The sequence below is a fragment of the Neolamprologus multifasciatus genome, chromosome 14, assembly GCF_963576455.1.
Source record: "Neolamprologus multifasciatus chromosome 14, fNeoMul1.2, whole genome shotgun sequence".
Classification (NCBI taxonomy): Eukaryota; Metazoa; Chordata; class Actinopteri; order Cichliformes; family Cichlidae; genus Neolamprologus; species Neolamprologus multifasciatus.
Window position 1 is genome coordinate 16,927,289 of NC_140452.1, and position 13,425 is coordinate 16,940,713.

A 13,425-nucleotide genomic window follows, 5' to 3' on the forward strand; every position below is an offset into this window, starting at 1 on the left:
GAACATGTCAGCAGGGTCTGTGTTACCTTCACTGGTAGAAATGTGTTATTTCAGCTTACTTAAGACCATTTCATAAACAAAAACAGTACGCCTGTGTTAATGACACCCTGGTTTTCTTTGGCACAGGCTAAAACCTGGAATTTCTGCAGGTTTAATATCCACTGCCCTGACAGCACAGATGTGGTAGTATATAAGGAAAGCAGAACAGACCCTGCTTTCATGATGCAGGCTGAAGGATTTCTCAGTGAGAGCAGCATCACCCCGCACAGTTTCACGGTTTTTCTTCTGTGGTTACATTGAAGATGCAGACTCCGTTAGGCGGCAACTTAACCTCGGGGAAAAGCTTTCTTTCAGCCGCTTTAACCTCTGATCATGTAATAACGTGTTGAATTTTTAGCTTGAGGAGCTCAGCACTGATCTACCCATGCCTTCCTGCAGTTTTTCATAAAAGTGGAGGCGGATAAAGAATAATTTCCACCCCATGAAAACGTGCGTTACGATACTTTCCATGCCCGGGTTTCAATCTGCATGTTTTTGTGCCACCACAGGATGAACATAGGTTAATTGTAAACCTCGTCCCTGCCGCTCTTTTTTTTTTTTTTTCTTCCTCTTCAGAAGCATCCGCTCAGTTGAAACGTCTCGCAGGCGTTTTGTACTTTGTCTTCTTGGCAGCTTCCCAGGCTGTAAATTATCATCTGGATGTTCTCTGGTGAAAAGTGGAGCAGGCTGGTAGTGAGTCACCGAGCGCAAAAGGCGAATGAAATGTCGGACTGGATGACAATCTTTATTTAGTGATTAAAACACTCTGAACTTCGCTGTTCTTTGTTTTGTGTCTCGGTTTTGATTATCGATCCCACATCAGCCTCTAAATTCAGCTTTAAACTGCACGTTTTCACACTGATTAACACAAAGACTGGCCTCCTGCTAATGCTGCTGATTCTTGTTGGGTTTTTATCGGCTGTGTTTGCTGGTTAAAATGACTGGATCATACTGGGGGCACTGGAAAAGCAGAATGAGAGTCCAACTCTTAATTGTTTGTTTTGAAGCCACATCAGCCACACCATTAAAACCACTTAAACCTCGTCCCTCATACTGGGCAGCTCTGTCTGGGCAGGAGGCTTTTTTTCAGATAGCCAGTGGAAATAGAACCTTTTATATCGAATTAGAGTAGGACTGCACGTATGGCAGCAGTTCTTTGGGGTCTCTGTGGATCAGACACCGGGCCGGCTCAGCTTTTACCACATCAGAAGGTCATGGGTTTAAACCCTGGCTGTTTGCTTGCTCTTCCAATGCCTCCTAGGGTTTCTCTGGAAGAACAGTGTAGGCTATCATCTTCCACATAGAGACAGGGGAGGACATCCAGGAGGCTTCCCCAGCAGGAGAGCCTCGTTCACCTGTTCAGCCAAAACCCCGTGACCAAGCGTGGATCCGCTGAACCACAAAAGCTGTACACGGTCGTAGCTTCTGCCCTCATTTCTCCTTCTCCTTAACTCCTCCAATCTGTTTTTCTGTGTAAAATGTCTCACCTGCCTGTCCTCCACGCTTCATCGTGCCTTTCACACACTTTCATCAATGATAAAAAACTGAAAAACAAAAGCAGCAGTCAGAATCGTTTCCTCTTGTTTTGAGATGATGGATGAGTCGCTGCTCCACACGTGCACTCATTCCAGCGAGTGCAGGAGGCGACATCAGCATCAAACTGTAGTGAAGAAGATTAAATGTAAATATTAATTTAAAAATATTGATTAAATGAATTGATGCAAAAACAAGATTCTCCCAACACTGAGAAACGTGTTTGTTTAACACAACCAAAAGATATTCTTCAGCTCAACAAGAAGTCTGTGTCCAGCCGTGAGAGACGGCAGCTGTCGGGGAGCGCTGCCGGGAGCAGAACGTGTTCAGGTCACCTGTGAGAGGTTTGAATTTTGTGGCTCACTGACACCTTAACCTAGATTTACTTTAGTTTGTGCTTTCCGGTTTTATCGGTCACTTCACTGCCCTCAAAACTGCGATGCACAGAGAAACTGGCACGCACGAGACCAACGGCTTCAGTCTCTGAATTTTTAACTTTGTTTTGCAAATGTTTCACGTGTTTTTCTTGCAGTAGAAACGTCTGGTTCGTGAGTCGAACAGAAACATGTCCACGATGAAGGTCTAATATGAAATATTGCAAGTAAATTAAATATGTTTTTGGATGTTAGTGCGCAGGAGTCTGTTCATAGCTGTTTTTAAGTTTTTCTTTCTGTTGTGTGTGGAGTTTCTTTTGTTTTTTTAATTGTCCCAAACAGCGGCCCTGATCCCGGGTCAGATCGAGTCCCTTTTAGTCTGGTGACAGTTTTTTGTCATGTTGTAAAGACACTCTGTTTTTTGTATCACCCCCGTTTGATCAGCTGTCCTTTATCAATGTGAATCTTGTTCATCTGGTGCGCCAGACGTTGCTTAAGTAGCCGTAACTACGTGTCCGTGGACCAGATTGTACTGCTGTGTGTGCAGACACGTCGCGATTTCATGCCTTAACATTTACAGCCACTACTTGACAGACAACTAACTGACTCTGACGCTATGATCGCTGGTGATGGGGGAGAAGGACACTTCCATGATGCTTTATCCTTTTCTCATTTCACATATCTGAGGGGTCTTCATCATTTAAACATGCTTAAAGTGACAGCTCTCACTGACATTCCTCACAGACATCTGATTGATTGATGGGGCCAGGGAAGAGGTCCGGTCCAAAAGGATTTTTTTCCGGGAAGCAGGGCTGCTAACTTTCAATTTTCCTACAGATCTGTCAGAAGCGTCCCGTGGATCATTTTGTTAACAGGGTTCAGGGTTCAGTGCCTTTCTTTGAGGCATCATTTTTAAAAGTTTTCCTGCTTCTTGGGAAAACTCCTGCAGAACCTTCCTCTGGTTTCCACAGCGAACGAGTAACTGACTGGAATACAACAAACGGCCTGTTCAGATTTCCACTGACTTGTTGAATATCTGATTTTGTTGATGTGTTGTTTTGTCAGACATGCGAGCAACTACCTGCACCGTTTTTGTAAATGTCACTGGTGTTGTAAAAACATAGATTTTACTCTGCAAATTTTACTTTTTTGCAAATACAGTTTTTGTAAAAGATCCAGAGTCTGTGTGTTTCTTATTTCCTTTCTTCATGTGCCTGGTGTGTTTGAAATGTTGGTCGTGCATAAATGTGTTTACATGGTGGAAAACAAACACGGCTCAAAGAGCTTGGCCCAGTTACAGATCAGAGGTTATTATTACAGAGACACGGACCAGAATTCAGGTGAGAGGTTAAATTTTAAAGATGGCATCTTCATGCTTTGTTTGGTATGTGGCTCAGTGCAGCTTAACCCTTCCTCTATGACAGCAGCTTGCGGCTCTTCTGGCCACGTCTGAGGTCTGGATGACCTAAATAAGCAAACATGACAGTAAAAAATTTTTGTTACATTCTCATTTCTAAACATATGTTACCTGTAAACTGAATTGGAACATTTAAATTAGTGTGTCAAGCTGGCTCCTCATTCTCATGCCAAACCTCTGTGGTGGCAGTTAAACAATAACAAACGTACGCGTCTGTTTCTGAGTCGTCCTTCACTCCACTTGAGTTTGAACTACTCCTCCTCGCATCTTAAAGGCCTGATAGGATCTCATTATCCTAACGCAGCTCTTTGCTCTCAGACTCCAGGCTTAACTATAGGTTTATAGTTTGTAAACATATGTTACAAGTGGCCATGGCTGTGCAAAGATGTTTGAAGGGGCGGGTGCTCAAAGTTAAAACCAAGCTGAAGAACAACAACCCAGAATCACATCATACTATATCACTGTCTTCAGGTGGGGGACAATGCAAAGCAAACGTAGCCTATGTTTTACCTGATGGGTACAATGTTGCTGCTGATCGTGCTGGAGGGCAGGCCTGTGTTGATCTAGACATGATGTAGACATTAAAAAGTCCACAGGAGAGATGGTAGCTGATTAAACAGGTGTTAGGAGATAATGATGAAATGAAAAGATTGGTGACAGCGCTTAGAACCGTGATCCAGAATTCTTCCCTTATTATTTATTTGTAGTGCGATAATAATAAAGTAATAAGAATTTAAAAATAAAATAAAATCATAAATATAAAAATGTATTTATTGACAAAATAATGTATTTATGATGATGATTTGACTATCCACTCTGTGCAGGCAGAATGCTTATTAGATGTTTAAACTGTAGAGATGTAATAATTCTGCTGCTGTAAAATCAGCATTTTGAGATATTTGGGGCATTGGTTAATGTGACTGATGCAAGCCAGATTTAGCAAAAATGTGATTAATAATTGAATGTTATTGTTGAAGGGCACAGGCAGGAGTCCACATGCACACACAAATTTAAAAAAACAAAGTAAAAAAGGGAAAGGTGCTGGTGCCAAAGCACGTGCCTGCAAGTGACTTTAGCTTGCAACTAAAGGGGAAGTCCACACAAGGAAGATATGCATTAACTAGGGATGCAACGATACCAATTTTTTCAAACCGATACGATACCGATACTTGGATCTGAGTACTTGCCGATACCGAGTACAAAAACCGATACTTCTACCACACACACACACACAAATGCAATGAATTGGAAGACAGGTTTTATTTTATTCTCTGCCGATAATAAATAATATCTTAATAAAAATGACCACAAAAAAATTTCAAGTGAAAAATAAGCACTTCTCTTAAATTATTGCAGAGTCTCCACATTGTAATTTAACAAAATATCACTGAACTATTGGCACTGTCTCGAGCTTTCAGAATAATAAATAAACACTTCTGTTTGGAATAAAATAAATACAAATTAGGTTTGAGAATAAAATAAACTTTTAAATTATTGCAGAATGTCCATATTATAAACAAACAAACAAAATAACGAAAGTATTTGGCATTGACGAACGAACTCCCCATCTGCCCGTGGATCATCAGTTCACTGTGCCGTTAAACCAAGGACTGACATTGCACACACTGCTTGTCTTTACCTCTTTAGAAAGTTTTGGCACCATTATCTCCCTGATGTGTGGGCGGCTGGGAATTTCATATCGCAGCTCGAGTATGCTGAGAAGACGGTGCAATCCTATGTTTTCCACGACCGGCATTGGCTGGTCATCCAGAGCAATAAAATGAGTCAGAGCCTCTGTTATTTTAACTGTCCGTGTGTTGAGGAGTACGTGGTGAGGGCTAGTTCTTTTAGGTTCAGCAGCTAACAAGATGGTGTATCGGTCAGGATACAGGAAGGAGGACAACAGGCTTCCACTTTGCTGGATTGTCACCGCCAGCTGTTTTATTGCCACCTAGATGCTCAGTGTTGCCAGCAGTCTGTAGTAACAAACAAGTTGCCATGAGTATATAAATATATACAGCAAAGCTTCACTAAGATAAACACAAAGAATTAAATGAAATAAACCAACACGTCCATCTGAATATACACATAACACAACATATATGATTTGAACTATGCCAATCTTACATCTCTTGCTCCAAACACAGAAAGGACACAATAAACACAGTGAGAATGTCATACATAGCCGAAACATCCACTCTAACTGTAAACAAAGGGACTTTGGCGCCATCGTGTGGCCGAATAAAATTACTACATAATGGCGGCGGCCAGCGGCACATGCCTCTAGTCGCGAGATGAAAAATGCGGTGCTACAACGCGGTAGAATGTAACTAAAGCCGCGGCCAACATCAGAATCGGAAAATAAACATATTTAAGGAAACTTACTTCCAGTCATGAACTTAACACTCGGAGCATCACCGTGAAGGATGGCAACCAGGAACACAGCTTACGAGGTAAACAGAACTAACACGGAAAACAATCTCCCCTTCCCGAGTAGCATCGCGTTACACCTACGTCATTTCCTACGACTCCACCCCACACAATATTGCAGAACATAGACATAAATCCCAGAGCCTTTTATACAGCCGCCCCTAAATGTGGTTACACATTTGCTCCCCAAAAAAAGGCTCCCTAATCAGTTCCAGGAGGCGACTTGCTATTCTTCTCAATATCGCTGTCTTCCGATGGCACGGCAGGTAAAACTACCAACCGAGCAACTGGTCTGGTGTAAACACGTCCATTAACGGTCACATCAGCAGATCTGACAAGTCCATCATCACTACGATGAATCTTGATCACTTGGCCTATTGGCCACAAGGCTCGAGGCAGCTGCGGATCTGCAACCATAACAACTGCCTTTTCCAGAAGTTCAGGAGGAGTTGACTGCCACTTCTGCCTCGCCTGTAAGCCAGGCAGGTATTCCTTGATGAATCTTGCCCAGAACTGATCAGCAAGAATCTGTGAGTGCCTCCAACGTCGCTGACTGAGGTTCTCTGTCTCTGAGTAGACCACCTGGGGTAGTGATCCATCAGGCCGCCCCATGAGGAGACTATTGGGTGTCACAGGGTCCACATCGGCTACGTCAGTGGAAACATAGCCTAAGGGCTTTGCGTTAAGGATCAATTCCACCTCCAGCAGAACTGTATGGAGTACCTCCTCGTGAAGAGGTTGGGAACCCACACAGGTGCGTAGAGCTGTCTTCGCTGAACAGATTTCTCTCTCCCATACACCTCCGAAATGTGGGGCTGCCGGGGGGTTGAACTGGAATCTGATCATCTGACGGGCGAGCCTCCCCTGCAATGTCTCCGACATGTTGGCAAAGGCTTCTCTGAGTTCTCGTTCTCCCCCTTTGAAATTGGTCCCACAGTCAGACCATAACTCTACCGGTGTCCCTCTTCTGGCTATGAATCGCCTCAGGGCCATTAGGAACGCATCTGCGTCTAAGCTACTTAGGAGATCCAGATGTACCGCCCTCGTCGTCATACACTTGAAAATGATTCCCCAGCGTTTCTCGTGACGTCTTCCTACCTTCACAAACATAGGCCCAAAACAGTCAACACCGGTTGAGTAAAAGGCTGGTTTGTACAGTCTAAGCCGAGCAGCAGGAAGGTCAGCCATCTTGGGAACAGAGGGTTTTGCCCTCCAACGCTGACACTCAGGACAGGTTCGCTGGTGTTTGCGAATTGCCTCTCTTCCACGCAGTATCCAGTAAGACCTCCGCAGCTCCGCGAAGACCCGTTCGGGGCCTGGATGATGCAGATCAACATCATATTTCTGGATAAGCAGACGTGTGAAAGGGTGTGAAGGATCCAGGACAATCGGATGCAATATAGGTCCGCCAAGACCTTCTAGGCGTCGCAACCGACCCCCTACTCTGATGAGGCCCGCTGAGGTATCCAGTTCAGGTGCCAGGGTAAGCAAGCGGCTTCTGGATGAGACAGGTTTCCTTTCTGAAAGCAATCTGCACTCCTCGGGAAATGACTCCTGTTGAGCCTGCCGAAGGATGGCCTGTTCAGCATTCTGATAGTCCTCGGCACTAGATGGCGCAGTCGAGAGTCCCTGGCCACAAAGCTCTTTGACAGTAACATCCAAGAGCTCCTGCCAAGCCTTGCACGCCATTCCATCCTGACAGGTAGGTGTGGAGGTGATAGAGGTTCCACAGAAGACTGTCTTCCGGAGCTCAAGGTCGTCATTACTGGGCTCGGAGCTCGGGTTCTCTGGCCATGTGTCAGGACTGTTGAGCAGAAAGGGGGGTCCATTCGACCACCGATTAGGCACTTTGAGCTCGGCCAGGGCCTTCCCTCTCGTCAGGTCATCCGCTGGATTACTCTCTGAGTCTATGTAGCACCAGGTACAGTGTTCCGTCAACTCCTGTATCTCAGCTACCCTGGCTCCTACAAAAACCTTGTAGCGGCAGGACTGTGAGCTCAACCAGGTAAGAACAGTGGTCGAACCAGACCACAAGACTGTTCTTTCAATCGCTGAGGTGAGTTCCCTTTTCAAGGTACTGGCCAGCTGCGCTGCCAGCAAAGCTCCGCAGAGCTCGAGGCGGGGAATAGAGAGAGCTCGTTTGGGGGCTACCCGGGAGCGAGCTAGGATGAAGGTGAGGTGAACTTGCCCATCCTGTTCTACAGTCCTCATATAGGACACCGCTCCATAAGCTTTCTCAGAATCATCCCCAAAACTGTGCACCTCACGGATGGCCCCCTTTGAGTTAGCACTGGCAGGAACATAGGCACGTGGGAAGGTAAGGTGAGGTAAAAACTGAAGCTCCACCTCCCAGTCAGACCAAGCTTGCAGGAGGGTGGAGGGGAGATTCGAGTCGTCCCAACCATGCTTCTTATCCCATAGCTGCCTGAGGAGGAGCTTGGCCCGAGTGGTGAAGGGTAACAGATAGCCCAAAGGGTCATACTGTGAGGCTAGGACTCTATAGATGTTTCTGAGGGTTGGCATTTCATAGGACACGGGCCTGTGCTTATAACCCAAGGAGTCGGTATTCCAGTCCCAGCTGAGCCCGAGCGTGGTCTCTAGCGGGTTGGATTTGTCCTCGGCTAGCCACAGATCCAGACTCTGTGATCTAGCTTCTGGAAGCAAATGGCTCAGGACACTTGGATCATTACAAGCCCACTGACGTAGCTCGAAGCCAGCTGATTTCAGCAACTCTCTTAGCCGATCCACCAGATCTCTAGCTTCTTCTGGTGAGCCAACACTTTGTAGGCAGTTGTCTACGTAGAAACACCTCTCGATGGAGAATCTCAGGCTGTCGTCAGGCTGTGTGTGCTCCATCACATGACGCTGCAGGGCGGATGTGGCGCAGCAGGGGCTTGAAGTTGTCCCAAATGGCAGGACCTGCCACTCGAAGATTTTAGGGGGTTCATTCACCTTTAAGTTCCGCCAAAGGAACTTCAACAGAGGCCGGTCTTCAGGGAGGAGCAGTACCTGATGGAACATCCCTTTGATGTCTCCACTCACAGCTATGGGGTGTTCACAAAACCTGACCAGCACCCCCAGCAGGGAAGCTCCAAGAGTAGGGCCAGGCAACAGGAACTGGTTCAGGGACTGTCCAAGGTATTTATGGGAACAGTTAAACACCAGGCGATTCTTCCCGTTATGACTGACAAGATGATGCGGTATGTACCAGTTCTCCTTGGGCGAAGTCTCATGCGTAACTTCCTTCACGGCTCCTGATTGGATCAGCTTCTGCATTTCTGCCCTGTAGGCATCAGCCCAACTGGGATCCTTTAGCAGGCGCCTTTCTGTGCTTCGAAGCATGGGCATGACTGATTCCTTTGGTGCATTCAGTGGCGGCATCTGTGGGTGACGGAGTAGAGGTGTAGCATACCTGAAGACTCCATCGACCATCCTGCGAGTTGTTCTTGCCTCAAGCAGGGCCACAGCCTGCTGATCCTGTTTCGACCAAGTGACCTCTTTCTCGGATCGGTAAGGCACCACGTCCACCTGCCAGAGCCGCTCCACATGCTTGAGCAACTCGTCTGATTGGGCGGATGTATACAGGGATAGGACAGGCTGGGTCTGCCGCCCCATGAAAAGACTTGGCCCTTGAAGGGTCCAGCCAAGCCGGGTGTGGACTGCTGCTGGGCCTCCAGGTGGGCCGAGGCGGACTGGTTCTATGGGGGTGATCAGGTGTGGCTGGTCTGAACCAATGAGGAGCAGAGGCTTGGCTTCCTTCAGGGCAGGGACCGGGATCCCATGCAGGTATTTGTACTTCCTTCTCAGCTGGTTAATAGGATAGGTATGGTGAGCTAAGTTGAGGCGATCAGCTGTAAACGCTCCATCAATCTTGTAGTAGGATCCAGGGTTGGTAGCAGCAGAGACGCTGAAGGATACGGTATGTCCATGAAGCATCTGAATATCTTGGCGGACGGTTCGTAATGGCAGGTCCTCCGGGATGCCTGCCAGACCAAGAGTCTTTGCAGCAGCAGGGAGCAGCATGGTCCTCTCTGAACCGTCATCAAGTATAGCAAAGGTGTCTAGAGTCCGCTCTCCATGGCTCAAAAGCACAGGTACAATCTTCAGCATGACACGATTGCCAGCCCCATGGCGATCAAGGTAGAGTGAGCCCGAAGCTGAACTGGTTAGGCAGCTTTCCTCCTTTGCAGCCATGTCAGCGTTGTTTCCTTCTGTCCTGGCATTTACCTCATGAAGAGCCAGCAGATGTTTACCCTGGCAGCGGCTGCAGGGTTTCTTTAGCGTGCACTGAGCAGCTAAATGAGTTCGGGCACAGCGCCAGCATTGTTTGTTGACCTGTATCCAGTCCTTTATTTCCTCTTTGGAGAGCTTGGCTACATCATCACATTGGCTAAAATAGTGTTCTGTGCTCTCACAGTAGGCACAGTAGGCTTTGCTCTTGACCTTCCCTCTAGCTCGACTCTCCTTCACTGGTGGAAACGTGTGTTCTGATGGCCCTTTAGGTTATGTAGGACTGTCACGGTTTGTCGGCCTGGACGGGCCTCGGCCTTTACACTGGTCCTTTCTCTACTGCTTCTTACACCTGCTTGGCCGTCAAATCCTTGACACCAGGACTCCTGACGAAGCCATGCAGATAGGTCGTACAGAGTGTAGGTGCTCCCGGGCTCCTTAAACTGGTGTCGACAAAAATCAGCCCTCTGTTCAGCAGGAAGCTTACTTATTAGTCGGGCAACGTGGGACCCACAGTTCAACTCCACTTCTCCTTCCAGTCCTAATGTTTGTAACAGCCCAACTAGTGACCGCACCTGAAGGGAGAACCTTTGGAAGGCTACTGTGTCACCTCGCCTTATTTCAGGACCATCCAGGACACTTGCTATCTTTCTCAAGGCGAGCTGGTGAGGTTGTCCAAATTTGTCGTGGAGGGCTGCCATGGTGTCAGTATAAGGCTTGGGTGAGTTCAGGTAAGCATCGGCGATAAGTCGAGCTTCATCTAGTTTGAGGTGGTCCACAAGTATCTGATACTTGAAGAGCTCAGTAGCATTAGGAGGGAGTAGGTTCTCTAAAGCCATGCGGAGCCTAGAAAACTCAGAGGGATCAGAATGAATGAACCTTGGAATGGTTGGTTTGGGCCCCCTGTACACTAGCTCAGCCGAAAGAGGAGCAGATGGGTTATTGCAGTGCCCACTGGTTACTCCAGTGACAAGAGAGGGGGAACTGGCTGGAACAGGCTTGGTTGGGAGAAAACCTGTCTTACTTGGTGCCCAGCAGGGGGGTGGCACAGAGGGTTGTGGAGGCGCATGAAACGTGTTTCCATCTTTAACCACAGGGTCCTGATATGGGGTGCAGCGATGACTTGGCAGCGAAGGCTCACCAGCGAAATATGCTGTGCGGGGTAGAGGGTGGTACAGTACACCATCATCGGAGTATTGTTCATCAACCTTCATTTGGGAGAATCCTGTGTGCAACTCTTCCACCGGTTCAGGCCATGGTGGTGGGTTGGGCCACACCTCCTCATCCTCCTCCTGTGGCATTGTCTCAGGGGTTGTGTATATCTCTCCTGAACCGCACTTGGGGGGATGATTGGTGCTATGCTGTGAGGCAGTCAGCTGAGCCATATCCTTCCTCAGCAGGTGAGCCACTTCAATCAGCTCTCTGAGGTCACTCTTTGCTTCCTTCAGTTCTCTGAGGCCCTCCTGTAAAACTTGCTGTGATTGGAGTAGCTGCTCTCTTTCGGCCTGCAAGGCTCTGAATTCTGTATGAAATGTGTGTATTGAAGACCCTGGCCAATTGGAAGGTGCAAATTCAGGTGAGTGGCTTCTATTAAGGTCCACATCCTGTTCACTTCTTCCCAGTGGAGGGGGTGTGTTGTAATAGGCCCCATCCCTGTCGCTGTAGAGGGGTGGCGTATGACTATACTGAAGCTGAACTCTCCCGCTTCTTGTGTGAGGCTGTGGGGTATCCCACTGCAGCATTTCCCTAAAGGGGTGGCCTGTATAGTTAACATCAAAGTCCTCAAACCGGCTTGGTCGACGTGTATGGCGTTTAGGCCTTACATCAGGACATGTCGCTCCATCTGGCTCCATCTTGATAACTGCCTCCGGCTCGAAGGACCAATGTTGAGGAGTACGTGGTGAGTGCTAGTTCTTTTAGGTTCAGCAGCTAACAAGATGGTGTATCGGTCAGGATACAGGAAGGAGGACAACAGGCTTCCACTTTGCTGGATTGTCACCGCCAGCTGTTTTATTGCCACCTAGATGCTCAGTGTTGCCAGCAGTCTGTAGTAACAAACAAGTTGCCATGAGTATATAAATATATACAGCAAAGCTTCACTAAGATAAACACAAAGAATTAAATGAAATAAACCAACACGTCCATCTGAATATACACATAACACAACATATATGATTTGAACTATGCCAATCTTACATCTCTTGCTCCAAACACAGAAAGGACACAATAAACACAGTGAGAATGTCATACATAGCCGAAACATCCACTCTAACTGTAAACAAAGGGACTTTGGCGCCATCGTGTGGCCGAATAAAATTACTACATAATGGCGGCGGCCAGCGGCACATGCCTCTAGTCGCGAGATGAAAAATGCGGTGCTACAACGCGGTAGAATGTAACTAAAGCCGCGGCCAACATCATAATCGGAAAATAAACATATTTAAGGAAACTTACTTCCAGTCATGAACTTAACACTCGGAGCATCACCGTGAAGGATGGCAACCAGGAACACAGCTTACGAGGTAAACAGAACTAACACGGAAAACAATCTCCCCTTCCCGAGTAGCATCGCGTTACACCTACGTCATTTCCTACGACTCCACCCCACACAATATTGCAGAACATAGACATAAATCCCAGAGCCTTTTATACACCGTTGATTTTCTCTTGACATTTTTCATTGCTTTTCCAAAACCCGAGTTAAAGTTGGCTGTTGCCAACACTGCTGACATTTTGTTTAGCCTAGCTACAGCAGCCTCCAGTTTCTCTTTTTTTATCTGGAGCCGCCAGTCTCACTCGTCTAACCCTGTGCCTGTTTAGCGCGGGATGTCCCCCTAGTGGCCAATCTAAAAAACTACAACAAAAATGACAATCCACCCTCTGATTAATGAAATAAGTTAGTATCGGTTCGTGGTATCGGTTAACTTTTACGAGTTAACCGATACCACATTTTACAGTATCGGTCCCGATACCCGATACCAGTATCGGTATCGGTGCATCCCTAGCATTAACTGTTTTATTGACAAACGGTGGAAAGGATCAGTGAATCAGTGGTGACGTATATGAGCAGAAAGTCTGAAGTCCATCAGGCAGGAAGCGAGAAAAACCAGGTCAGCTCAGATACAAACACATGAGCTGTGTCCCAATTCAAGGTCCGCCATTTTTTTCCGGCAAAATTATCCACACCCACCGCCGCGCTATGCATTCTGGGATATGTTGGGCCACAAAGTCTACACCGCCACATTCTTAAAATTCTTTTTTTTTTTTTTTTTTTTTTTTTTTTTTTGCCTGTCCCGTTTGGCTCTTTTGCCATCAGAATTATTGTCTAAAGGCGAAGAAAGATGCCCAACGGATTTTCTTTACCAAATTGACCATCCCAGCTTTGCCGTAATGGTCCATTTG

At 46.9% G+C, this 13,425-nt stretch overlaps 2 protein-coding genes across 2 annotated transcripts; both read right to left on the reverse strand.

Annotated features, from left to right (window-relative positions):
- Nucleotides 1–5,271: 5,271 nt before the first annotated feature.
- Nucleotides 5,272–9,085, reverse strand: LOC146503828 (uncharacterized). Its single transcript, XM_085184799.1, has 2 exons — nt 5,749–9,085; nt 5,272–5,339 (listed from the first exon to the last, which is right to left on the reverse strand). The coding sequence occupies exon 1, from the start codon at nt 9,067–9,069 to the stop codon at nt 5,995–5,997; it is 3,075 nt and encodes a 1,024-aa protein (XP_085040925.1). The 5' UTR covers nt 9,070–9,085; the 3' UTR covers nt 5,272–5,339; nt 5,749–5,994.
- A 1,174-nt stretch (nt 9,086–10,259) lies between these two features.
- LOC146503829 (uncharacterized) lies at nt 10,260–13,147 on the reverse strand. Its single transcript, XM_085184804.1, has 2 exons — nt 12,478–13,147; nt 10,260–12,068 (listed from the first exon to the last, which is right to left on the reverse strand). The coding sequence occupies exon 2, from the start codon at nt 11,874–11,876 to the stop codon at nt 10,260–10,262; it is 1,617 nt and encodes a 538-aa protein (XP_085040930.1). The 5' UTR covers nt 11,877–12,068; nt 12,478–13,147.
- Between the last annotated feature and the right edge of the window lie 278 nt (nt 13,148–13,425).

Bases quoted from the DNA above. Each gene is read 5' to 3' on its own strand.
- LOC146503828 (XM_085184799.1), bottom strand. From the start codon at position 9,069: ATGCAGAAGCTGATCCAATCAGGAGCCGTGAAGGAAGTTACGCATGAG.
- LOC146503829 (XM_085184804.1), bottom strand. From the start codon at position 11,876: ATGGAGCCAGATGGAGCGACATGTCCTGATGTAAGGCCTAAACGCCAT.